This window comes from Coloeus monedula (genome assembly GCF_965178545.1).
Source record: "Coloeus monedula genome assembly, chromosome: Z".
Classification (NCBI taxonomy): domain Eukaryota; kingdom Metazoa; phylum Chordata; class Aves; order Passeriformes; family Corvidae; genus Coloeus; species Coloeus monedula.
This window is the reverse complement of record NC_138822.1, coordinates 9105405-9131820: the sequence shown is the minus strand read 5'-3', so window position 1 is coordinate 9131820 and position 26416 is coordinate 9105405. Positions and strand designations below refer to the sequence as shown.

The 26416-nt window shown below is 42.6% G+C and overlaps 2 protein-coding genes across 4 annotated transcripts in view; one reads left to right on the top strand and one right to left on the bottom strand.

The window, feature by feature from the left end:
- Positions 1 to 1308: 1308 nt before the first annotated feature.
- Positions 1309 to 8922, bottom strand: DNAJC25 (DnaJ heat shock protein family (Hsp40) member C25; the record flags this gene model as incomplete). The annotated part of the gene is made up of 4 exons (XM_082302188.1): positions 1309 to 2177; positions 5070 to 5540; positions 7479 to 7631; positions 8605 to 8922. 4 exons carry the CDS (start codon positions 8920 to 8922, stop codon positions 2055 to 2057), a joined length of 1065 nt encoding a protein of 354 aa, XP_082158314.1. The 3' UTR covers positions 1309 to 2054.
- A 2932-nt stretch (positions 8923 to 11854) lies between these two features.
- ECPAS (Ecm29 proteasome adaptor and scaffold) overlaps positions 11855 to 26416 on the top strand; it is a 60312-nt gene continuing 45750 nt past the window's right edge. The window contains exons 1-4 of one of the 3 annotated variants that reach the window (XM_082302025.1): positions 11855 to 11942; positions 19343 to 19473; positions 24025 to 24141; positions 25720 to 25838. In XM_082302025.1, coding sequence (XP_082158151.1) covers positions 11921 to 11942; positions 19343 to 19473; positions 24025 to 24141; positions 25720 to 25838 — 389 coding nt within the window. In that variant the 5' untranslated portion in view covers positions 11855 to 11920. Of the gene's footprint in view, positions 11943 to 12148; positions 12287 to 19342; positions 19474 to 24024; positions 24142 to 25719; positions 25839 to 26416 lie in introns of those variants that run through there. The other 2 variants (XM_082302024.1, XM_082302026.1) reach the window with 2 other exon arrangements.

The following is a 26416-nucleotide window of genomic DNA, read 5'->3' as shown; positions in this document are numbered from 1 at the left end:
AATCCAACACCTCACACCATCTTTTCTGCTTGAAAGACTCTTACCAAGGGTGAAGGCCAAAGCCATGGACTAAATGAATTCATCAAACATTTTTTTTTACTGTGTGGACTTTTAAGAACACTTAACAGGGGTGTTCCATTGACTAAGAGAATGATGTTCATATACCTATCAAAACAGATAAATAGGGAAGGTGATGGGACATGGGGGAATGTGAAACTTGGCATGACACAGATGATATGGAGTAAGCAGTGAGTATCGTCCTGGTTACAGCTAGGGTAAGTTCTCAGTAGCTGTTACAGTGCTGTGTTTTGGATTCAGAATGAAAGTGCTGTTGATAACACACCGATGTTTGTGTTTTTGCTAAGCTGTGTTTATCCAAAGTCAAGGACTTTTGCCCTCCTTGTCACATGCTGTGTCAGTGAGAAGATACACAAAAAAAAACAATCTGGGAAGGAGCATAGCTGGGAGAAGTGACCTGAACTGACCCAAGGGATATTCCAGACCAGAGAACATCATGCCCAGTATATAACTGGGGGGCTACCCAGCAGGCCAGCTGATCTGGGTACAGGAAGGGGAGTCTAGCATCAGTGGTAAGTGGATGGTAAGCAATTGCATCATGAATCACTTGTTTGTTTTCTTTTTATTATCATTATTTCCAATTATTACTGTATTCTACTTTATTCTCAATTATTAAACTGTTCTTAACATGTTTTACTTTGACTCTTGTCCCCATTCTACCAGTGTGGGGGGAAAAGAGAGGGGAATTGAACAAGCATCTGCGAGGTGTTCCATCTCCAGCTGGGCTTAAAACCACAACACATGTTTTTGAATGTTATTTTAAACAGAAAACTGAAACAACATTTCAAAAATGTGCAAAAGGTCAGGAGTAGCAAGTTCAAAACCTGCGCTCCCAGAACCGATCTCCGCAGAAGGCAGCTAACAAGGCACTGTTTTCATCAGTTCCCTTCTAAGGAACTTATTTTTACAGGTGTGATGACAGAAGAACGACTATGCTCCCATCTGTCCTTCCCCAGTAAAATTACTGAAGAGGAGTAAGGTAACAGAATCCCTTTTACTGCAAATCACAGAAACTCTCTGACCTGGACTATTATAGCGCAAACCACAGACTGCTGTTATGCATTATTTATTCTAAGTACTCAGAGGTCTGATCAGAAGAGATAAATGTAATGAATACTTAAGATTTAGAATTTAAAACTAATTAAGTCTGCATATACAAACTTTTATTTACATAAGGCATCAAAATTGTCCTTTTTAACAAAAGGGTCATTTTCCCTTTAACCAATACTTTGGTGAAAGAAATGTCACATTTAATAGACTAATATTCACTGGTATGCTTGTTCTGAAAAAGCAGGTATCACCCAAGGTACAAAATGAAAAAACACAAAATATCCAAGCATACTATTTCATGAATTGCTCTGTAGGACAAAGAATTAAGGCTTATTTGCATCACGATGATGAACAATCATGCATCATTTATTCCCACAAATAATAAAATCCATTTCCAAGTGAAGCAGGAATAGCAGTAGTCTTGTATAATCCCCATATTGTTTACATGAAAAAAAACCAATTTGGCATCTTAGAAATCAGATTGAAAAGTAGGGGGAAAGAGAGGAAAACAGAAAATGGTCCTTGGTTCGGAATCCTTTACAAGCATTTTCAGTGTCCACTTGCAGGAACCCTTCGGTTTAAAGAGGAAAACCCGGATGTGCCAAGGTTTGGACTAAAAACATTTTCAGAAAGGCTAGAGTTATGGTTTCATTGATGATGAATATGAAGTATCTAGCAAAAATACGTTGTTTGGAATAATGAATTCCACACTGATATCCCCAAGTGAATGGCATATATACATTAGGCTGAGCCTGTTTAATAGGCCTGATTTATAAAAATGGTAAACCTGTATTATACTTCGGCCTGATGTAATAGTTCCTGAGTTTTAAATCACTGCTAAGCCACAGCAGACAAAACTCTGAATGATGTGATGAAAAGTTTTGTGAATCACTTTCAGCATTAGCACGCATTTTGTTCAGCAACTTTCAATCATCAATAAAAGTCAGTCTTCCAGGTCCTTCATTTTTCATCCACCGCCGGTATCTCTTCCATCGGGGATCCATGGCCATCTTCTTCTTTAACTCCTCCTCTTGTTCTCGTTTATAGACCTGGTAAGACAGACAGAAGTTTTTAATAAGGATGAAGAAACAACTTAAGAGAGCCTCAAGCAAGGTGTTAAGTGTTTATACTTCAAACATTTGCCAGCTTATTGTTCTCACCAAAGACTGGATTGCAGCATGGAAGCAGACCCCAAGAAACAGTGTTGGAGCACCTGCAGCCCAAGATGCTTCATGCTTTTGCTGAGCAGAACTACCTTCCTGTAAGCTCCAAAACTTTCTTTTTTTGGCTAAAGAAGTAGATGCTCAATGCATTCAACAAAAGAAAATACACACTAAGCAATGTCTAATGTTCTGAAAATCTAAACTTGTGAGTCCCTTTCAGCACACTGTTCAATGCAGCTGTTCAGCTCCTCATTTTAGCTGTTCTCCCTTCTCAAAATCATCATCTAATAGAACACTGCTGCGAAACTTTTTGTTCCTAAGTAGGGTTCTCAATGAAGTTAATATCTGCATCCAGTATTTACAGTACTAAAAGATAAACAATTATATTCTGTCAAGAAATGGTGTCATTGTAATGGAATCTACAGTTATCAGCAAAGTCAATAATCTTTAAAAAAAGGCGAAAAAAAGAGCAATAGCATCTGCATTTTTATTCTGGGAGGCAGTCTACGTAGATGCTGCTGGGATAAATCTCAACACCATTCATGATTTTATCATCTTGGTTTCATGTGACTCAAATGACAATTAACTTTAGAGTTCTGCTATGCACGAACAAGATTTTAAAAATATTGTATTATAGATGGCTACACAAATACACAAACTCAATCCTCAGTGATCATAAAGGTTTGAAAAATCATTAGGAAACAGCAAAAATATTGTGGAGCTCCATGATGCACCTGTGTATTGAATTCCTGGTCTTTCTCATCCTGGAAAACTGAACAATATGCAGATAGACATCTCCAGTCATGAAGGAACAGACAAGCTTTTGGGGAGAAACACTATAGCATATTTTTCAGCCTAGAAAATACATTACTAAGTTTCAAGTAAGGATATGGCAGTGGTACACAAAAGCACAGCTAGCAAAAGAAGAGAATAAAGCATGATTATTCTCCATTTCCAGTAATACTAGCATAAGCAGGAGTCCAGGTGGCTTCAAAAAAACCCTCTTCTACCACCTTCTACATGTACTGATGAACTCACGACCAGATGGCACAGCAGACACTGAAAACTTTAATGCATTCCAGTGACTAGGTAAAAATTCATACAAGCAATTACCTACAAAGACACCATTTCCTTTTCATAAACTCACAAAGCTGCAAATTATGTTGGATAAATATTACTATACAGGTGCAGCTGTTCATGTATTCATCATGGAAAAATCAAGTGCTGGCCACCACAGGAGACAAGTGTGAGCTAAACAGACTTCACTTGTGGCAAATACAGCTCTTTCACACTCAGTGACCAAAACATCCTTAGTTAAAAACTGCATGGATGAGACACCAGAGCATTTTTTTCTTTACGACAGGATATCCATCCAATCTTTTTCCTTTAACATCTGCTTTGACTAGCAGCATTACTCGGTCTTTGGACTTCCTGACTGCTTTCTAGCAAACCCATCCTAACTGAACACGTATACTACCTGGCAGCTAATCCTTTCCTTACATTAGCACCTATTTTACTATTTTCCTCTTCAAGTTTGTAGAGTAACTCACCCCTGCCTGCTTTTGAAGAAACATTCTCTTATTTTTGGTGTCCTGCCATGATCCCATTTCTTTTCCCACCATATGCAGAACAGCAGCATAACCTCCTTCTCCCCTTAAACAGACCAAGTTCATATTCTCATGTTCTTCTTTAGAAACCTCCCACCAAATGGCCCACAGATGCACCTTTGTGGAACAACAGAAAGGTTTTGTCAACCTGCCATGCTCCAGCATCCCAAATCATTCTGGACTGCAAATTCTATGCTGCGGCTAATGTTCTTTCTCTGCTCTCACAGAATTCTTAAAAATTATATTTAACTACTTAGTACTGAGTATTGATTTATTGACTATTCATGGTAAGAGTAGAAGTTGTGCCCAATGATGTTTTTCATGCCATCCTTACTTGAACAGGTGTACAGCACTGCAAGAACAGTCCATGACTCACCACAGGCCAAAGAACTATCAAAGGACAGCTGGGAAAACCAAACCAAAACAATAACAAACAATCAAAGCCCCCTGAGCCAGGAAATAACAGCTTAGAAGACTGACTAAATAGGAGTTTCAGACAATCTGGATAATTCTTATTACAAATTACTACTGCGTGGAGAACAGACAATAGCCTTCAACCTACCATAATAACCTTGTCATGCCACATTGTTATTATTGCTCTGGGAATGCCAGATAACTAACACTAGTTTTTCCACCAAGGCTACTGATAAATAACATAGAGAAGAGAAATTTCCAGTTCCCCTGAAGATGCTGGATAGACTAATTAGCAAAAAAAGATAAATGTATGTAAAAGTAGCTGGACCCAGTGGATGAACAGATAATGAGGAATATAGTTGGGGTTTTTGGCATGTAACAAGAAGGAACAGCACATGCCCAAAGAAAAAGTTCAAGGAAAGGTCACCTGAAATATTGAAGCATTCAGTGAATACAACCACAGAGACCCATTCAGATGGCCCTCTAGAACCATAAAAGGACTTCCAGTAGGAGTTGGATGCATGCAAATTAGTTCTAGGAAAAGTGACATTTATGTATTAGCTAGGAAGAATATTGTAATGAATATGTATGATCATGATGGAATAAATACCCTCTTGTAAAGTTTCACAACACATATTTGCTTAGAGGTTATATGCTCCAGGTGTGTCCAGTGCTGTAATAATGAATGCCTGCTTTCTAATACTTCAAATTGTGTTAGAAAGTTTATTTCCCGGCCGATTTCACTATCATTACCCACCTCATAGTTTTCTCGTATCCATAGCTGCCGTTCAAGAAAGGTCTCTTTTTGATGATCTTCCAGGCTGTCAAACTGAGACTGAGACATTTTCATGTACCTTCGTATGATATACAACTTCTCTTCCACACCATACTCTTGCCCTTTAATAGTGAAACAATAAATCCACCAACAGTACCAAACTATGTATTTGCACCAATAAAAAGGAGCAAGAAGGATCTGAAATAGAAGGATATCATATATTTTGGGCTTCTGATAACCACCCTTTATATCTATTTTATTTTTAATAATGTCTTTGATAATTTCTTCCTCCTCTTCACGGATTTCTTCTTTAGACCGCCTGTTCTTGCCTTTTTCTTTAGTCTTGTTGAGTAAACCTTGCTGCTTGGCAATCTCAGTAGCTTGTATACGGTATTTTGGCACAGAAGCTAAGTAGTTGATAGCTTCATTGTAACTACTCCACCAGCTGAAGAACTGTAATTTAAGAACAGTAAAAGTAAAAACCATGTTTTTATACAGACACATTCCTATTTGGGGGTTTGCCAGAAAAAGAAAAAAGTAATGCTGTCACACACTTTTAACCACAGTTACATTACGGTAACGGTAAAAACTGAAGCTAACAGTACTTCTGTGGTATTACAGAAGCTATAATCATCCCTCCAGATTCAGTGAAGCACCTGGAAAACAGATGTATAGAAGTGTGTCTCACAGCAATTTACGATGACAAGGAAGGACAAGCAGACACTGTTCTGAATGGTTTTGCTTCTGAGAAGATGGCAATCTCATGCAAGTTAATACCAGGCTGTGCCAGCCATTCTCAGAAGCCAGTCTTCTTATATTTATAAATAAAGCAGCTAGTATACAAACATTTAAGTTTAACATTGTTACCCATTTTAAACAGTTCATTGAACATGGACTAAGTATGTGACAATCTCATTAGTCTGGCAGTGTCCACTTTACAAGACTCAACAGACCTCTCTGATCTCCAGCTGCCCTCTGGATTTCAAAGGAGTGGGGAAAAAAAGCCCAAACAACAAATCAGAAATATACTGCCTGGGTGAACACAGAATCATAGAATATCCTGAATTGGAAGGGGCCCACAAGGATCATCAAGTCCCAACTCCTAGCCCTGTACAGCACAATGCTGAGAATGCTTCCCTCTAAAGACAGAAGAAGCCCAAGGCCTAGCTGAGAGCTGATGTTGTTCCCATCAAGTGTCCTGTAAATGACCTGAGATGAGGCATGGAAAACATGGAAGAAACTAGACTAGCACAAGAGGGAAAAAGTTAGCAGCTTACTTTCATTCTTGGGACATCCAAGCATGTCTTACTGACAGAACTTTTTAAACAATAATACATCTCACACCATTTACCAAGAGAAAGTGCAGACATAAGCCCACTACACAACCTTAGCAAAGGCCAAGAAGCAGAAACAAGAGAAAGCAAGATGGGTAAACCAGTTTACATCGACACTCACACTGAATTTAGAACCATTTGGCAGTTGCACTCCAGGAAAGTGAGTGTCTCCACTTACAGACAAAATAAGAAATAAGACGTGAAATGGAACTTTGCCATTGGAACTAAATCTGAAGAGAAATTAGGTATTTGGTTGAATATGCCATTGGAATTTATTATTCCAAGTTCTCAAATTCTGATCAACTTTTTTTTTGTTTTAACTTCCAATATCCCACTAAACATTGAGGTACCTGCACCATGGTGTAAGCTTCATCCCTTAAACTTCTTGGGTATTTTTAATGATGTTTTGAACCAGCGATTCAAAAGATCCTAAAGAGAAGTTATGCATTTTCCTCCTCTTGTGTCATGAACAGCACAAGTTTTTTCATCTAAAACACAGTCTGTTTTCTTGGCCTTGGACCTACCACCTTCAGAGTAAATTCTGCTGAACTGAATTTGCTTCTCTCCTGGACTTCATCCATGTGGTGCTTAAAATACACCGCAATGCAAGATTCACACATTAGTAAACTCCTGATATTCAGTCCTATCATCTGAATTGAGTCTTGAATTCAGTGTGCTATTAGTCTGTTTTTTAAAAATTTACTTATGCATCTTGGCAAACTGACACATGCTATTTGGGGCACTAGTCCTGCCTGAGCTGCTCTGAGCCTGCCAGGAAGAACCAAGTAAATTCTTCAGAAAAGATGCACCTTGTCTCAACAAAATTAAAAGAAACTTATCTCTACATCTGTTCAAGGTACCAAGGGCAGTCAAAAACCTGCTCAGTACATTCTGACTTCAGGATTTTTACAGACACCACACAGAACTGGACCACAGCATACAGCAACATGGCTCCTCACTGACACTTTTTATTAAATGGGACATTATGAGAACTGCCACTACTTCTCTTCTTGTTCAGAAACTCATGGCACAGTACAATGTAAACATGAAATTTTACCTGAAACACAGAGATGGCACACACCGTAACTAGGATCACTATTGTGACATCTACTTTAGGTGCCAGTCTCCTGCTGTAGTAGTGGTAATAATGTCTGTAATACTCTTCAGGATGATCCAGCATGTAGTCATAATCTTTACGTGTTTCTTCATCCTGCAGGATGAGAAGAAGAACTCATTCAGGTTTAAATTCCTGTTTTCACTTGCTCTGTTATACCTGTGTTTTACATCTCATTAAAGACCATGCTGCTGTAAAACTGGCGACAGCCCAAGTGAGTATGAAACATAGAGGAAATCTGTCCTTTTCTCATATTCTCAATTAATTTGTTCTCACACTTATCTGCCCATGCACATATGACATGTGTTGTCTTAAAATCAGTAAGCAAGCATTGTGCAAAGGCATTTAAAACTGAAAAACAGACAAGCAACTAAAATCCACAGAGTAAGTTTTTTAACTTCAGAATGGGAAGTCCAGATGGACTGGAGTTAATAAGTATGGCTCAGGAAAAGATTTTCAGATGAAGAACCTATTACAAGATTATTTTTCAAAACTTAAAGGAATTAGTTTACAGGGCTATGGAATCTGTCCAATGGAAGGCCAATTCAAGACCTCATTGTTCTCATTTTCTCTGAGTTTTTAATCATTTTCCCCCTTATAATTGAGGGACAGGAAATTTAATTTTGCCAGGCTCCACTGCATTCCTTTCAAACTCCGTTTTCCCCTTCCCCCCACCCCCGCAAAAAAAAAAAAAAAAAAAAGTTCCCTTTTCCAATCCCTTGTAGCCTTAAAACACTTACAGGTCTCTTTCTTCCATTCCTGGGTTCCATCTTTGCCAAGTCATACATGCTTTGCCCTGAGAAGCCTTCCCTTACAGATCCCATATGCTATTCGAGTCACTGCTACTTTTAAAGGTATACCTCCAAGATAAAGCCCAGTCGGTTCGTTATAAATAAGTACATAAAAAAAGAACGAATTCTAGACACAGAAGGATTTTCAAGAGCACTCCATCCTCCTTCCCGCACTCTCGGGCGGGCTGCGGAAGGAGGATTTTTCGGGGTGTTTCTCCTCCCCTCCCTGACTGCTTACCGGAGCGGCTCCGGCCGCGGCGGCGGTCCCGCTCTCTCACCTTGAGGGTCTCGTAAGCGGCGGCGATGAGCAGGAACTTCTCGTGCGCCGCCTGCGCCCCGCCGCCCTCGTCGCCCTCGCCGCCCGCGGGCTCCCCGCGGTAGCGGTCGGGGTGGTACTGCCGGGCCAGCTGCCGGTAGGCGCGGGCGATCTCCGCCTTGCTGGCCTGCCGGCTGACGCCCAGCACCTCGTAGCAGACTCGGCGGCCGCAGTAGAGGCGGTCGGTGAGGCCCCGCGCCGGCCGCGGCAGAAGCGCCGCGCACAGGCACAGGCACAGCGCCCACCGCCCGCCCGGACACCGCGCCGCCACCGCCGCCATTTCGCCGCCGCCGCCGGGGCCGGGCCGCGCTCCGCGCCGTGCGCGCGGCCGGCGGCGGGGCGGGCGCGGGGGCGCGACAGGGGCGGGGTCGCGACAGAGCCCGCGCTCGGGGGGCGGCGGCGGCGGGGAGCCGGGCCTGCTCAGCGCGCCGAGCACCGGCACGGGTCCTTTGTCCCCCGACTTCTCGCAGGCTACTGCCGCTCCGTTCTTCCAGCCGGCTGTGTGCCCTTGCGTTGCACCCACGCCAACGGAATCCTGGGATGCATTCGGAGGAGCATTGCCAGCAGGTCGATGAGGTGATCCTGCCCCTGTACTCTGCCCTAGTGAGGCCGTATCTGATGTGCCGTGTTCAGTTGTGAGCTCCACAGCTCAAGAAAAACACGGAGCTACTGGAAATAGTCCAGAGGAGGCCACAAAGGTCTCATGAGGAGAGACTGCAGGAGCTGGGCCTGTTCAGTCTGGAGAGGAGACGACTGAAAGGGGAGTTCATTAATGCACAGAAATATCTCGAGGGTGGATATCAAGAGGATGGTGCCAGACTTTTCAGTGGTGCCCAGCGATAGTATGAGGAGCAGAGGCCATAAACACAAGAAGTTTCACCTCAACATGAGGAAGAACTTCTTTGCACTGAGGATGGCAGAGCATTGGAACAGGCTTCTTGGGGAAGTCATGGAGTCACCCTGTCTGGAGGCATTCAAAACCCACCTGGACCCATTCCTGTGTCACCTGCTCTGGGTCACCCTGCCTTGGCAGGGGGTTGGAGTAGATGATCTCCAGAGGTTCCTTCCAACCCTAATGAATCTGTGATTCTTCCAGGGAAGAAACCTTTGAAGTACTTCCTGAGCCTGTGCCTGGTTTAGGCTTGCTCCTGGCAGAGCTCAGGGTCTGGCCACTTGTCATGTGGGGTCCAATGCCATTTAACTGGCAGTCCCACACTGGGAACTGTGCACCCATGGCCCTGTGCACCCATGGCATGGAATTGTGGAGAACACTCCTCCTTCTGCTGCCCAAAGGCACAACTGATAGGTGACCTCATCAATGTCTAGAAGTATCCTACGAGAGGGTGACAAGGTTCCACCTGAACATGAGGAAGAATTTCTTTACTGTGCAGGTGACTGCACACTGGAACAGATTGCCAAAGAGGTTGTGGCGTCTCCCTCACCTGACAGATTCAAGAACTGTCTGGATGCAATCCTGTGCCATGTCCTCTGGGACGGCCCTGCTTGAGCAGAGAGGTTGGACCAGATATCCTTCCAACCTGGCCCATTTGTTGATTCTGTGTGATTCTGTATGGACAGCTCCCTGAAATGGTGGCTTTGATAGCAGGTCTGCCACCTGTGATGTCCTCTACCCAAAGACTTCTCCTGGTAAGGAGCATTACATCTCTTCTCTGGTGTAACATCACCTCAGTGTTTGACCTTTCCTAGGAAAGCCAGATATGAGCTTGATGCTGCAAATATTCACCACAGAAATGCTCAGCTCATGAGAGAGCATGTGCTGTTCTTAAAGCTAGAAATGAGTGTGCCTCCCATGTGGCTGGTCTTCTCTGCCTGTCTCCTTTCTGCATTAATAAATGCTGATCATTTCCTTCAGATGTGGATGGGTCCCAAATCTGCTTCCTCAAAAAAAAAAAAAAAAAGAACCACCTCTTTGCAGCTCATTAGAGCCCAGCCTCTCAGCAGTGGAGACTGGGAGTCAACTCCTCAGACCCTGACCTTAAAAAATTGTGGTGGGTTGGGTGGCCAAGCTGCTCTATCACTTCCCCATCTCAGCTGGACAGGAGAGAAAATAAGATGGAAAATGACTTGTTCATTGCGATCAGGCAGTTTACGAAAGCAAGAGCAAAAATTTATGCACGCACAAGCAAAGAAGAAGAAAATAATTTTATTCTTTACTTCCCATCAGCAAGCCATGTCTGGTCACTTCCTGGGCAGCGGGGCTTCAGGATGCGTAGAGGTTGCTCTGGAATGCAAGCATTGTAAAAAACGAATACCCCCTGTTCCTCTTCCCTCTGTCAGCTTTTATGTTTGAGCTGACATCATATGCCATGGAATATTGCTTTGGTCAGTTTGGGTCAGCTGGCCTGGTTGTGACCCCTCCCTGGACCTTGCCCACCCCCAGCCCCTTGATGGAGGCAGGAATGTTGGAGAGACAGCGCTGATGCTGTGCTGGTGCTGCTGAGCAACAGCCAAAACACTGGTGTGCTATCAACACCTTTCCAATTATCACTGCAAAGTGCAGCAAGGTGAAGGCTGCTGTGGGGGAAATGAACTCCAGCTCAGCCAGACACATTACACAAATGAAGTAAAAATGGTGCACAGAAGCTTTTGTCACCTTTTTTTCCTAACTCGAGAAACAAGCTAGTCCTCTGACACCTGTCACTTGGACTCACGTCTTCCCTGGGACTGGCCCTGGAGCTTTAGGGAGACGTCACCAGCTGCCCCCGTGCCACCTGCAAGAAGCAGTAAGGGAGCTGGGGAACGGGCGCCAAGCTGTCTGCTTCCAGACGTGCCCCAGGGACGCCTCGGCTGGGGCATCTTGCCAAGATGCTCCTTACAGAGATCACATGTGGCATCGCAGAGTTTGGGGGAGAGACGCAGTGTGGTGGTCTCTCTGAGCAACCCCAGAACGGCAGGCGAGGAATTCCACGGAGCAGCTTTGTCCCTTCGGTACTTGGCTTTGGAGCAGAGGCCGGGGGGGAGCACCCGGGGTGTGGGCGTGGCCGTGCGCTCGGTGGGCGTGGCCGTGCGCTCGGTGGGCGTGGCCGTGCGCTCGGTGGGCGGGGCCGTGCCGGCGGTGGGCGGGGCCGTGCCGGCGGTGGGCGGGGCCGTGCCGGCGGTGGGCGGGGCCGTACCGGCGGTGGGCGGGGCCGTACCGGCGGTGGGCGGGGCTCGCCGCCCTCCCCCTGCTGGCGCACCCACGGTCGCGCGGGGGCGCCCCACGCCGCTCCGTCCCGTCCCTGCGCCGCCGTGCCGAGCGCGGAGCCGGCGCGGCAGCCATGGAGGTCAGCGCGGACTCCGGTCAGTGCTGCCCCCGTAAACCTCCTCCTCGGGGCCCGCCGGGCGGGGCGGCGGCGGCGGGGCCGGGCCGTGTACGCGACGGGGGCGGGCGGTGGGGACGGCGGCTCTCTCTAAATATAAACCGGCGGTGACTGAAAAGCGGTCGCTGCCGCTGTCGAGGGAAGCCTCAGGGAGCAGCAGAAGAAGGAGGTGGAAGAGGAGGAGAGGGAGGAGGGGGAGGAGGAGAGAGGCGGCCGCCGGCCCGGTGCCGGTGCCGGAGAGGGGTGGGAGGCGCGGAGCGTCTCTCGCCGCCTCCCCTCCCTCCCCAGCCGGCAACATGGCCGCGGCCGCCCAGGACGAGCTCAGTAAGTGCTCGCGGCTCAGGGACTCGCAGCGGGGGCTGGCGGGCGGGCGAGCGGGCAGGCGAGCCGGGGTTTCCCCGCAGTGGGTCCCCTCTGCGGTGGGGCTCGGCCCCCGGCCTGGCCGGGCGGTGACGGCAGCGGGGCCGGCTCGGCCCTGGGCGGCCATCTCGGGAAGCGGAAACCAGGAGCAGCGGCGCCTCCCGCATCCCCGGCCCCTCCGCGGGCAGCGGGGGCTGCGCAGTCCCCCGCCGGCTGGGTGACCTTGCATCCTGGCCGGGACGGAGCCTGGGGTCGGCGGGACCCCCGGCGCAGGGGGAGCGGCCTCCGCCCACCGCTCCTGAGCGGGCACAAGCGGCAGCGCCTTTGCCCGTCGGTACTCTCGCCCTGCCTTGTGCGACCGCCGCGTTTGAACCACAGCAGCGGTGTGAATACAAGGCGGGCTGGCACGTCCAGGACGGGTTCCCCGAGCCCCCTGAGGTGCTGTGCGGGCGGTGGGTACGAGAGCGCATCGCGGCCGCCCCTGCGGCGCTCGGCACATGACCGGAGGTGCCGCTGCCGCCGAGCATTCGAGACGGCGGGAGCTCGGCCCTGTCTTCTTGTCACCTCCAAAACCCTTTCTCATAGACTCTGGGAAAGCACACGATCAGCTGGTCTTTGGAGAAGCCTATGGAACTTCAAAAAAAGCGGGTTTCTTCCCTTGCTTTTCCTGTCCTGGATAGAGCTGGTTCTTATCTGTGAAGAATTAATAGCAAGATAACATATGACTCAGCCAAATGAGAGGGCCTTTGGTTACCCTGAAATAGTACTTGGCAGTCGTCAGAGAGGAAGGGCAGAAGAAATACTTTGAGCATATTTGAGCGCTGTTGGCTTTCAGTACTAAGGCATTTTTGTGTAATGTTTCTTCGGGGGTTTTTGGGGTTTTTTTTGTTGTTTTGTTTGTTTGTTGGGTTTTTTTTTTGTTGTTGTGAGCTTCTGTATGTAACAACATCCTAATTCTGCTCTTTGTTAGGTGTTACTGGAACTAGGCTGAGTGGAATAAGGTGTATTATAATGGTGGGGATGTCCCTTATGTAGCCAAGATCCATGGTGGAGTAAAGGAGGATCTTGATCCTGTACTGATCCTAGAACTGGAGGACCCAAATGCCAAGCTTTTTGTTCCATTGACAACTGGGATAAATTGCTGTAAGGACGGTGAAAGCTCTCACTGCTGCTGTCATCTAAGAGATTCTGTTGTTAATTTTACAATGAGAACATGATTCCCCTTGGTGAAACCAGTCAGTGTGAGATCTCTTCCCTATAACTCCTTGGCTTTTATCTGTGTGTAATCTAGCTTTCCAGGCTCCAAATCTGATCCTGCAAAAAATTGGTCCTCAGCCATGTGCCTGTTGCTACACAGCCCTTTCTGTTAAGCTGCACTAAAAAGACAAATGTCCCTAGACTGAGTTCACATTAATAATTACATAATGTCATTCAGGTTATTTGACCACTGCATCCTTCAAAAATGAGGGAGTTTTATTGGTTGGGTTAGAAAGCTTTTTTCTTTGGGTGGGGGGAGGAATATATTTTTGGAAATTCTTTATTGTTTAGTTTGGTTTTTTTTCCTGGTACCTCTGTCACTGAATAGAAAGTACTGTAATCATAAATGAAAAATAATTAAAGGTAATGAAAAAAAGATTAACTTAATGTAGAGAGGGAAACTAAGCCTCTATGTGGGCTTGCCATCTTTTGATATATTCAAATAGTTAAATTTCAGCATATTTGGAAATAAATACTTTTTTTTATAGGATGATTGCTAGTCCTAAAATAGCAATAATAATTACCATTAGTTTTAGACTGAAAAACGAAGTCTGCTTGCTTTATATTTACATGGCTGTAGGAAGCTTTCATCTATAGCCCCAGTCAAACACAGAAACTCTGTGTAAATGCTGTGTAAGGGATGCTTATCATTTTAGAGGACAAGTTGTTTGATGGCAGCATAAGATACGGCGGTTTAAAAAATAATGATAAGTCAGTAGATTGGCCCTAAAGCCATAAGAGTTCAGATGCAAGAGAGACAAGTTAGTCTTGAGTGATAGTAGTCATCCATTCAAATGGAGAACCTGTGCCTGGCATATTCCAAATTATTTGATTTCTGGTGTACTATTCAAGCTTTCACATAAGCTTTTCTATAAAATGAAAGGATTGGATGGGAAAAAACCATAATATATCCCTTCTGCAACAGGCCTTCCTAGCCTTTTTCAGTCAGATCTTGTAAAACAGCCTGGTGAATGGCCTGTTTGTACAAATGCTCCCTTAAGTTTTTTGGCTGTAGGCACACAATGGGTTACTGGTAGAGACAGGAATAGCACCAGCAAATCCTGACTCACTGTTCGCTGCTATAATCATACTAGATATATTTTCTCCCAGAGTCTAATACCATTTGAACAGGAATTTGACTCCTATTTTAGTAGTTGCACAGCAGATGAGAACTTTATTCTTTCTTCTGCATGTGGAATAATGCAGAAGCAATTGCTTAGTTCTAGAGAGACAAAAGGGTGTGCTAGAGCTTTTGCTTTAGCAGGAACCTGCCCCTAAAACTACCCCCGCCATCCAGGAGGTGAAGTTGAAATGCTTTTGTGCGCAGGACTCTTTATTTGATGTAGGGCCCTTTGGAGAAAATGTGGGGGGATTCTTGTGCATGTAATGGTGCTACAGAGTTCAGGTAATAGAGGAGGGTTTCTGGGGTTTTTGTCTGATTTACTGAAACAGTTGTAGAAATTATTTATATTGTAGTAGTTCCACCAATCTGTCAAACAGGTACTTCTCAGGAAAGTGAAGATTCATGCACAGAATTTTGCTGTCCCGTGCTCTGCTCTGTTTTGCAGAGGACTCTTTTTAGTTCCTCAGATGTTTTGTGGCTATCAGTCAAACTATGAAGTACAGCTAGTTTGACATGTCTTAGCCCCAGCAGTTTCTTGAGTCAGTTTGCATTAAAGGAAGGGTGTGTGTTTTACTTAATACTCTGCTACACAAATATGCATTGCTGAGGGGTCTATGTGGAATACCTGGTGTTGCTGTGCATAATGTCTGTAAATGCCAGAGGGAGCTGATTTGAAATGTAACTGTGCTTGGCTGAACCGAGAGATTTCTGTAATAAAAATACAGATGAACAGTGGCATTTTCCTTTTCTTTAAAAATTAAAATAATGAGGGTAAACTCTTTGAATTCTTGGCTTTATTGAGGTAGCTATTTCACTGTTTATCTATATTTTTATCCTTTTTGTGTCTTTCTCTCAGTTCTCTTAGATGAACTCCATGTTGATACACCAAATGGAAGGAAAGGGTACATTATGTCTGTGAGCAGGCTGTGGGGTTTTACTGTTACCCTGGGTGATTGCAAGGTCAGTTCTGAAGTAACAAAACCTAAAATAACTCTGACCCTTTTATGGATGGTGTTGCAGGATTTGAAAGTTAGTGTCTCATTGTCAGTGTGGCATTTTGTAGAATTTGTATCCATTATCTGTGTTTTGAAAGCGATTTCTTTATTTTTTGTCTTTGCAAGGTTGTTATGTGCTGAAACCTGTATACCTCTTGTAGTCTTAAATGGAGATTGGAAAGAACCAGAAGTGAAACATGTATTTTCTCACAGATAGGTAGCTGCATTGCCATGGTAACTTGGGAATTGCAGGTTCCAAATACACCATGTCAGTTCACACAAATTAGATACTGCTATTGGAAATAGGGATACAAAGATATATCTTGTTTTTCTGCCCCTTGTTTCTTTTACAAAAGGAGATGTCGTCTTCATATGCAATGCCTGTTGTTCAGTTCTCCATATTTATCTTTGTCTTCTTGTAAACACCTTTTTTTCTCAACAAAGTGCCACAAAATTGGCATTTTATGTGGAAGTACTACACAGCAGCATGAAAAGAAGTGGTTGTGCCAAAATACATGAATAACTGTTTCAAATTCTTCATGGACTTAGTTGTATGTATTTTAAAAGTAAAACTAGTTACTGATTTTTTTTACTCATGCACCTTATTCTTTGTTATGTTTTTCAATCCATAGTAAAATGCTAACTGTCATAGCTGTGGCATACATATGATGTTTCAAAGACTAGTTTTCAGTTGCTAAGGCTTTTTCCAAACAGTTTTTGTCCTTTCCACCCCCCTCCTACCCTCCTTGGTATGTAGTAAAGCAAGTTAGACATCTTGCTTTACTTATTTTTACTTTCAGATAAGCTCCTAAAAATTGCGACTGTGCAGTTTCTTAGTTGGCAGTAGGGGCTGTAAAATCAGAGAGAAGATTTTAGCTTTGTACTTAAAAACTTTGGAAATGCACAATGTGGGTAAGTGAGACCAGTTGCAAGCAAACTGGCTTGTTTGATGTCTGGTGCATAGTGCTGGCTGAGGCTGAGTGGAGGCTGTGAAGAGACATAAAGAATGGAAAGACACTTTCCCCATGCCAGCCAGGAGGTCTGCAGCACACAGAGATAGGACATAGCATCTGAGACCCAGATACTTCATCCACAGTTACTTTCCTGGGCCGTTGTGTGTGGTGCTTTAAATCTCCAGTGTTTATGCTTTCCTGTAATGAGTGCTGTCGGCTTGAAAAATGGTCTTAATTGTTAGTAGAATAAAAACCATGGAGGAAATGTTTGATGTACAATACTTGGGAGGTTTTGTAGCTCTTTGTTTTCCTGTCCCACTGCTATGGATACAGTCTGCATCAGCAGCATGGGAGAGTGCTCTGACAAACTCCTGACCAGTTTCTTAACTTCATCCAGATGGCCAGTATCCTTGAGTTTGCTGAAGAGTCTTGTCATGATTATGGTTAAGGGAAGAACATATGATGACAGTATTAGTGCTTAACTGACTTTGCAGCGGAGGTATGAGAAAAGTAACAAATTTGTCTCACAGGCAGCATAAAGAAGTAGGTAGCTTTTTGTCCTCCTTATCTCTTACTATTATTGTTGGTATTATTATTGTGTCCGCCGTTCTGGTTGCTGCTGCTTGAAACAAGAGAATAATGGAGGAAGCTGGAAATGGGGCAGGTGCTTGTAATTCAGTGCATTGCTGCATTTCCTGAGTGCACATGCAAGAGGGTTTCTCTGCCTTTCAGAAGGTGTGTGTGTAGTCCGGTGACTACCAACAAATGGCTTTAGAATTAACTTCAGTTGTGTTTCCTTACACTTGTGTCTGATCTGTTGCTATGGGAAAGAACGTGTTGAGAAGGTTTTTCGGTTGATTTCCTTGAGGATGATGGATCTGCAGTTTTCTCCTGGAGTTCTAGGTCCAAGGGGAAAGATTTGATAGGTTTTATTCACTGAGTTATTTCAACTGCTTGGTGTGACTTCAGTAGCCCCTTACTGCCTGTCAAGACACCAAGGAAGTCCTGGAATGGGGGATCATTGGGATGGGGGAAGGATGACACAAAAAGGAAGGTGAAAAGAAATCAAATGTCATGATTTTTTAAAAACTTGGAATATGAGGTAAGTGTCATGAAGCCGTTGACTAGCTGACAACCTGAGTGGTCTGTGAAATCTGTCTGAAATGAGATTGGCTCGTGTCTCAGTTTACACTATAGATGCTGTAGAGTTTTGGCTTGTAGTTTCCTTGACAGTAAAATTTTGTAGTGCTCTGTCCATTCAGCTCATATTTGCTCAGCAGAAAATGAAATCTTGGAAGTATGTTTAACATATGTTTATGTTAAATCTGCTTCTAACAGAGGAGGAATGGTGCTATGAATGCAAGGATAGCACAGGTTTTTAAAATAGGACAGTAAAGGCTTCTGAAGCTAAATCATCATAGGTTTGCTGGTTAGAGCTGCATTTGCATTTCAACATCCCTTTTGATCGCTTTGGTTCTAACCATATCCATTCACCTCAGTCTTTACTGCTGCCCTATACCAGTGCCTTTTTTCTTTTTTTTTTTTTTTCCCCCCCACTGTGGTCCTTTACAGCCAGCTTGATGATCCTTCTCTGCTGAAGGAGGCCTCTCTTTGGTCTCCCTCTAATCTCAGCTTGCTATATAGATCACTTTAGATTAGCCTTTGGAGAAATTATTTCCTCCTTGTAGGATGTCTTAAGACCTTTAGCCCTTCAAAAGCATCGGGTCATTGCTTCCTTGCTGCATGTGGGTCTGGCCTTCATTGCTGCAGGATGAAAAACAGATGCTCCTGGTCCTGTGCACAGTCTTCTTACTCCAGCTGTTGGGAATGCTGCTGTTGCTGGGGAGGCTTTGCTTTGCTTCTGGTGTAACTGTTGGGGCAGCTGCATTCTGGCACTTAAAATAAGGACTTTTAACCTTTTTTATTAAAAAAATGGTCCCCCACCATCAGCTTCTGTTGACAGAAGATTGTGGTGTAATTTGTTTTCTTGAAACGATTTTTTGTTTGTTCCTTTCTGGGTTTGGGGAGTAGATCAGCTGGCCAGAGGAAGGTGAATTAAAACACTCCAGCCACTTCATGGAGCAATAATAGCATCACAACAGCATGTCCTGCATTTCACGCTTGTGCTTTTATTCCTATTGATGATAGTACCATCTTTTTGAAAACAGATCAGCTAATTATAACAAGCAAGTAACTTGTTCAGCCAACATTAGTTCAGATTTTCTGGGAGACCTAAGTGCCCCAATGTACCGGCGCTGGACCAGTTAGCCTGTGTCAAGATGTTGTATGAATATTCCTGTAACCTGAACCTGTGAGTGTCAAATTTACCCTGTAACAGTAGTCTTGAGCTTCAGAAGAATTGATTTTTCACTCTAGCTTGTTTCTTGTGCTTTCAGGTGTGTGAACTGTACCTGCAAAGGCAGCCTTAATTACTTCTGTCTTTGCTAGGAGTGGTCTCCATGTACTTGTGAAGGCTAGTACTGGAAGCCATCAGGCTGGTTTCTACCATAACTGGTTTTCTCAGAGTTAAAAATGTGTGATGAGTGCTGTTGAGATATGAGTACTCTAATAACATTGTGCAGCATTTCTTGTAAGTCCATTAGGGGATGTTCAGAAAAAGCTTTCTTGCTACAGGAATTTTGAGTTTTGGTTTCTCTTTTTCTTTTTTTTTTTTTTTTTTAATGATTTGCAGATCAACTGGAGCGTGTGTTCTTGCGTCTTGGCCATGCAGAAACAGACGAGCAGTTACAGAACATTATTTCCAAATTCCTACCCCCTGTTCTCCTCAAGCTGTCCAGCACACAAGAAGGAGTTCGCAAAAAGGTAAGGGTTCAGTTTACCATAAAGATACATTATCCTGATCAGGGAGAAGGAGATGCCCATGATGTATCATGATTTGCTATTCTTGGATGTTCTCTGTGGAGAAAACTACTCTTTGAGGAAAAATTATTGTGACCCTAATAGAGAATTGGTTCATTACACCTGTTAGAGCTTAAACAAAACAGTCAGTGCTTGTGTCAGCACAGGCTTTGCAGATGTGTGGAGGCTGCAATTGTTTCCACTTGAGGCCAGCTAGCTCTGACAGAGTTAGCCTTGGGACCAAGGCTTGCTGCCATAGGGACAGTTGCCCTTGGCTTCCAGGGCTGTTGTGCTTCCTCCTGACTTAGGGCACATGTGAAGCAAGCTTGCTTCTATGCACAGAATAGCATGAAGCCTTACTGATGTGATTCACTTGGTTGATAACTGGAATAAGAGCAAGAACCAACTAATTTTGAGAATGGAATGTGATGCCTATCTGAAAAAATTCAGTTCCCTGGTACAGAAGACAGCTTTATCACAGCATTTATTCAGGTACCTTAATGTGTACCTGAGTGACTAAAACTCTTTGGTTTTTGCCTGTAACCAGGCATAGGAGAAAGCCAAAGCAGTTTTAGAGGTGGAATTTAATGTGTAACTGGGGAATTCAGTTCCCTGCATTAGGTTTTAGGTCTGGTAATAGGAGTAAACTGGAACATTTTGGAGCAGAGTGCAGATGAAGTGTTGGGGGTTAGTGGTGGAAAAGAAACTTTTCATAAATCCATGTGTCTTGTAGAAATAGGGAAATAATCAGAATGTCACTGCATTTATAAGTAGATTTCAGAGCCTGCAAGTAACTGTAACATAGATCTTTTTTTAACAAAATTCTGCCCAAAACATGGTCCTAAGAGTGATTACATTAAAGTGGATCCATAGATGTCAGGCCATTCCACTATGCTGAGGGACAGATAGATACTCCAACTCAGATGGGGTGTTCTTCTGAATACCTGCTTACCATGCGTGCTTGAAGTTGTGAAGAAAGGCATTTAATCAGCTGGTGAAATTTCTGAGGGTATTTTTGTATGATTTTTTTTCTCTAAGCTGGAATATGTTGTCAGTTATTTTGGAGTGTTGGAAGATTCAGGAAAGGGGGAGGACTAGTCTTTTGAAAATTAAATTCGAGAGGCCTCTTGAAATCACAGAGCATATTTAGAGTGTATTGTTGTAGTAGTAGTACGGTTAGTAGTTATTACATTAAAGTGAATAATTAAATAAAATGTGTTTCTTCTTCCTTTCAGGTGTTTAAACTATTAATTTTCATCCACACCAGATGATAATAATATAAGGAATTATAGCACTTCCATGTACTTCTTGATATTTGTCAAATTCATTGCAGCCATGTAGATTACCGTGAATTCTGCCCTTGCCATGTCAGTGAAGGGCATTTTACTTTTTCAGTATTCTGTTTGTTTTCTTAATAAATTGAAAATGTAGCAAGAAAGCCCTGTATATGTTAAATTTCTTTTATTTGATATTTTTCACATAGCAAAATAATTTCAGTGAGACAGAGAGACTGTCAATTTTTTATTCTAAAAGGTATCAGTGAACATTTACTGTGTAGTGTATAACCTGCAAGTAAATCTCTTCAATGTGCATGTTGCCCTTTTCCATAACTTATGTTGGAACTGAGCTTGTCAATCTTCTTGCTCTTACACTTTGTTAACGTGGTGGGAAAACATGCTAAGAATTTTGCTGCCTTTTCAAATATCTAACTTTCCATTGCTGATTTTTGCCTAGTGGATAACTAAAAATGTGCCTGTTGTTCAACACCAGGTTAAATCACATTAAGGCAATGTAAGCAAAGTGAAAACGTATTTTTTAACATGAGCACTCAAGTAATTGGAAAGCTGATCTACTAATGCTAATAAATGAAATAGAATGGAAGGAGAAAGGCAAACTCTTTATTAACCCAGTGACTATCTACAGGCAGTGACAAAACTGACACCCCATGTCATATCCCTCTCCTGCAGTGATTGTTGTGGTTAAAAACCCATAAACCCACCACCAACAACAGTAAAAAAAGTGTGCCAATATAATTAACTATGGTTTAAAAATTTTAATTGAATTGACAGTGTAGCTTTTGATAGTGTAGACATGAGCAAATAAGAGCATTTGTTGTGAGTATACTGCTAAGTGTAGAGCATTACAGTTGTTAAAGGACTTCTTTCACCCAACTTTAGAAGCATAGTTTGGTTCACAAGTACACCAGAAGGATTGACAATGTTCTAATTTTACTTTGACTCCCCAGACTAACTTTGTCCTCAAGCTTGTACTGCTAGAATGAAAAGGGGAAATTAAATTTAATTTTTCTTCCTGTTGCCTTAATGTATTCCTTTGTTGGTTTTATTGCTGCCCTTCAATTTATGATTATTAGGTCACTATTGCTGCAACATTCAGTAATTTGAACTCATTGCCGTCATACATTTTCAGATCTAGGATGTAGTCTAACTATGGGGATAAACTTGTAATGCCTATACCTTCTTAATCCATTTATGCTGAAGAAGTAATCCCTTTTCAGGCCACAGTTTGACAAATGGGTTAAATTTTACTCTAGGAAGTCTTCTACAAAAACAGTTATCTTAGTGGTGTCACACAAAGAACTAGTAATCCAGGGTAAATTCAACTCTCCTTCTTCAGATGAACTCCAAGAAGTATTTTTACAATGGCAGCCTTTGTGCCAGACTGGATACCATTGTCACTTTAAATGCAGCCCATGTGAGGCTAGCAAAAACAAAATAAGTCAAAAGTGCAGACGTTTGCATGAGTCAGGTCTGAAGAGTGCTGCTGATGAGATCCTTAGTGCACTTGTTTGACATTAATGATTAGAGAAGCAGGATATGAGCTAAACCCTAACACATACCCAAATCCAGCCATGTCTTTTTTTACCAGCCAGCATTGGTAATTTGAACATGTTTCTCAAGTTCTGTCTTAGTATCTCCTACCCTTTCTCAAAGAGATCTCTGCAGACAGGGTTTTTTCCTCTCTAAAATACTATGAATTTGTAATGGTTGCAATAAATTTACAGCAGCAAAATTTGATAGCTGTCAGTGTTACTTAGTTTGTCAGTTTATCTCTGATTTCAATCACATTCTTGCAGTCAGCTCTGCAATTTCTCTGAATTATAGCTCGACATTTTTTTGTTTGATACCTCGTCAGGGAGTAGATGTAAAGATGGTGTCCAAGAGGCTGCTCATATGCAGCTCAGCATACATATGGTTCTGCAGTTTCTATTACAAACTTCAGTGACAGCAGTTTTAGCTGCTTTTTCGGCATACTCTGACCAAGGCAGTGATCAAAAACACAGGACACCCTGTCTTTTTGACTTGAATTGCTTGAAGTCAGCCTGAACCTAGAATGATCTCTGACTGGTTTTACTGGAACTGAACTCACTTCATCTAACATCACTTCCATTGTTTTGCACCACCTTCTTTGAGAATCTGATAAAGTTTGCAAGCAAGATGCAGATGTTCAGTGTGATTTCTCAGAATGGATAGTTGTTCCAGAGTAGAGATTGTAGTTTTTCAGTTTCCTCCATTCAGTTATGATACCTCCTTCAGGGGATTTACAAATGACACTTTGTTGATGCTAAGAAACCGCTTAATGTGATTGTAGAATCATGGGATAATTCACTTTGGAGGGGACCGTAGGAGGTCTCCAGGCCAATCTCCTGTTTAAAACAGTCCATTACAAGCTCTGTTCAGGATGAAGGTTAAGGTTTTATTGAAATGGGTCTTGAAAAACGTCTGAGGATAAAGACCGTACAAACCCTCTGGGCCCCAACTTCACTACTTGATAGTCTTCATCATGAGGGAATACCGTGGTGCACCTCTCTTGCTTCAATGCACTCTGGCCACAGTTTCAGCTACTGTCTATCAGAGCCCAGGGCCATCCCGCTCGAGCAGCTGCCTGTTCCCATTGGCATTGCTGCTGGGGCTCTGCCTGCCCAGGCAGGGCTGCACATCACTTCTGCTTGACATTCACAGCACTCCTGTTGGCTTCTCCTCTTGTTTGAAGGATTTCAATTCTGTGATGTTCTGCTCCAAAAAGTTCTCATGCGCTTATTTGGTAATTTTATTATGGGTGGGGATTTTTCCTTTTTTTTGTTGTTGTTGTTGTTCTGTTTTGTGAATTGGAGTTATTCTGCAGCTCAATACAGAGCAGCAGTGCTGATTTCCAAACCAGAGTCAGTTTTGACAGGTAGTAAGCAAACTGTGGAAAGAACTGGTCATCTTCAGTAATCCTTTCTTTCTGATATTTCTGTTGATGGATGTTATTGATTGTGGGTGGTTTGGGACTTGTGTGTTTGTCTTAACAGTGATTTGAGACCTGTTGGAGTGGTTTCAAGATAATAGTATAAGTGATGGCTGCTGTTTCCTTATGGATTAAATAATCAGTTAGATCAGGCCTGATTTGCTTATACTAAGCCTGCCTAATGGACTGAGCTTGATGACTGGAGCGCAAAGTAGTAACGTTAATGGTGGTTCTTTCAATTTTTTTTTTCTCTTTTCTCCCTGTCAGGTCATGGAGCTGCTGGTTCATCTGAATAAGCGCATTAAGAGTCGACCAAAAATACAGCTTCCAGTAGAGACATTGCTAGTTCAATATCAAGATCCTTCTGCAGTGTCCTTTGTCACTGTAAGTGGCTGTTCTTCTGAAACTGTTTGCTGCTTTACTTTAGCAAGCAGAATATTCTTTAAAGTCCTGTATTTAGCTCTGTCAGTTTTCCTAGCAAGTTTGTAATTGTTATGAGGTTGATGTTTTAAGAGCTTTTTTTGTACTCAATTTTATAGTCTAGCGTGGGTGAAGCTTAGTATCATAAAGCATTTTGCTGTTCAAGTACTGACAGTTACTCTTGCTATGTCATGATTGCATGCTTTGTCACTGCTTGTATTGTAAAGGTGTTCATTGGTGAAAGCTGCATTTTGCAAGCAGCTATCAATCCTTGTCTTGATATCTACAGGATAAGAGTTTTACTTAAAACACCTTTATCTCTTTAAACACATGAGGTCCTGTATTTTCATGTGGTTTTAGGATCAGGACCTTATCTGAGCAAGAAAAGGTCAAAAAATGTTATTTTATAGACAGGGAAACTTTCATAGATTATTTCATTTCATCTAATTTAAAAAGTGAAAGTTTTTAAATGTATTTCTGAAACTATGAAACGGTTTACATTTCAGTTTTGGTAGATCTGTTGAAAATCATCATTATGAAACAGAAGTGATTAACTCACAGGGAAACTTTGTACTTCTTTGTTTTACTCTTCAGTCTTGTTTGTAGCTTAAATTGAAAACATAACATCTTAGAAATGTATGGAGAAATATTTAGACTTTAAACAGCAGTGACATACATAAAAGTAATCTTAGATTGTCCTAAGCAAGTGGCATTATCTGGAATTCACTTTTTAGAAATGACCAAGACTTCTGCAGTGCCTGTGTTTTGTAGAGCAAAACAAACTATCTTGTTTAAAGACATACTTGACAAACTCTGCATTTGGCTGGACTTGGCAAAAATGTATTTTCATTAGTGTATCTCAGCGATGCACATTGCTTTGTGTCATAAGGCTTCATAGCATTTTAACTAAAGTGCCATCTACAAAGTAGTGCAGTGCACTACAGCACTCCTCTTCAGCACTTCTTCCAGCCAGATTGTGGAACACAACTCTTATCTCTGCAGTTCTTGTCTGGATTTAGATGAACAGGATAACAGTTAAATAGTCCAGTGTTCAGTATTGCTGTGCTGTGCTCTCCTGTCACTGGACTCTTAACTGCATGTGCAGCTTTTAAATATGATGATTTAGAAATATGTTATCAAGAGAAATTTTGTCTATGCTGCTATCTTGGTATCTGTTCAATATTGTTTTCTATTTTATTTCAGAAATAGGTAAGAGAGATAATTACATTTGCTTTCTTTTAAGCTGTTGCTTAGTTCCAGCTGCTTTTGGTGAAATTGGCAATGAAAAAGGAAAACCAGAGAGGTTTTTTCTCATTGTTTTTTTCCACATTCCACTACTCTGAGTAGTCCTTGCTGAGTCTCCGCTTTAATGGTTGTCAGTCTGATAAATCTTAGACAAGAAATTGGTCTTACAAAAGAAATTAGTCTTCTTGTACGTTGTGTTACACAGTTGGGTATTGGAAACGAGATACAAGAAGAGGTTAAGGAACACATGCGTATTTTGCATTGCTGCAATACTGTGTACTTTTTCTACTCCTTTAGAATTTTACCATAATTTATGTTAAGATGGGATACCCCCGTCTGCCTGTGGAAAAACAATGTGAATTGGCTCCAACCCTTCTCACTGCAATGGAAGGGAAACCTCAACCACAACAAGACAGGTATAACTACTTATTCTTGGAGTGAATTTTATTGGTACTGTTTTAGTAAAATAATTTGTATCAGTTGTTAAAATATTTCTTTTCCTTGGTGCTGTCTTCATTACTCAGTATGTTCTTGGCATGTACAATTTGGATCAGTAATTCGGTTGTTTGGGTGGTACAAAAAATTCTTATTGTCTAATGCTGTAGTAATATAGAGGATCTGCAGCAGCAGACTTCCTATATGCTAAGAGGTCTGTGTTTCAAGTAAGTAGAAATTTTAGCTAAGTTGTAATAAGTAAAAAGGAGACGAATTTGGGAGCTCTAGAAAACTGTTATTGATGGGCCTGGTTCTTATCTACATGGAGATGAGTTTCCACTGTGCTGGTATTGGAAAATGTCACTAAAATCATGTCTTTGTTCACTCTACATACTGTGATGGTATACAAGTATTTAAAAAATGACCCTACTGAAAGGCCTTGCAGTAAAATCTTGCTTCCATTCATGTGGCCACACTTGTAGCCCCTGGGAGCATGAGTTTTCTGTGTCAAAAAAGCAAGTACATGAGTGAAGAGAGCTTTGGAAATCTGGCTGTACTG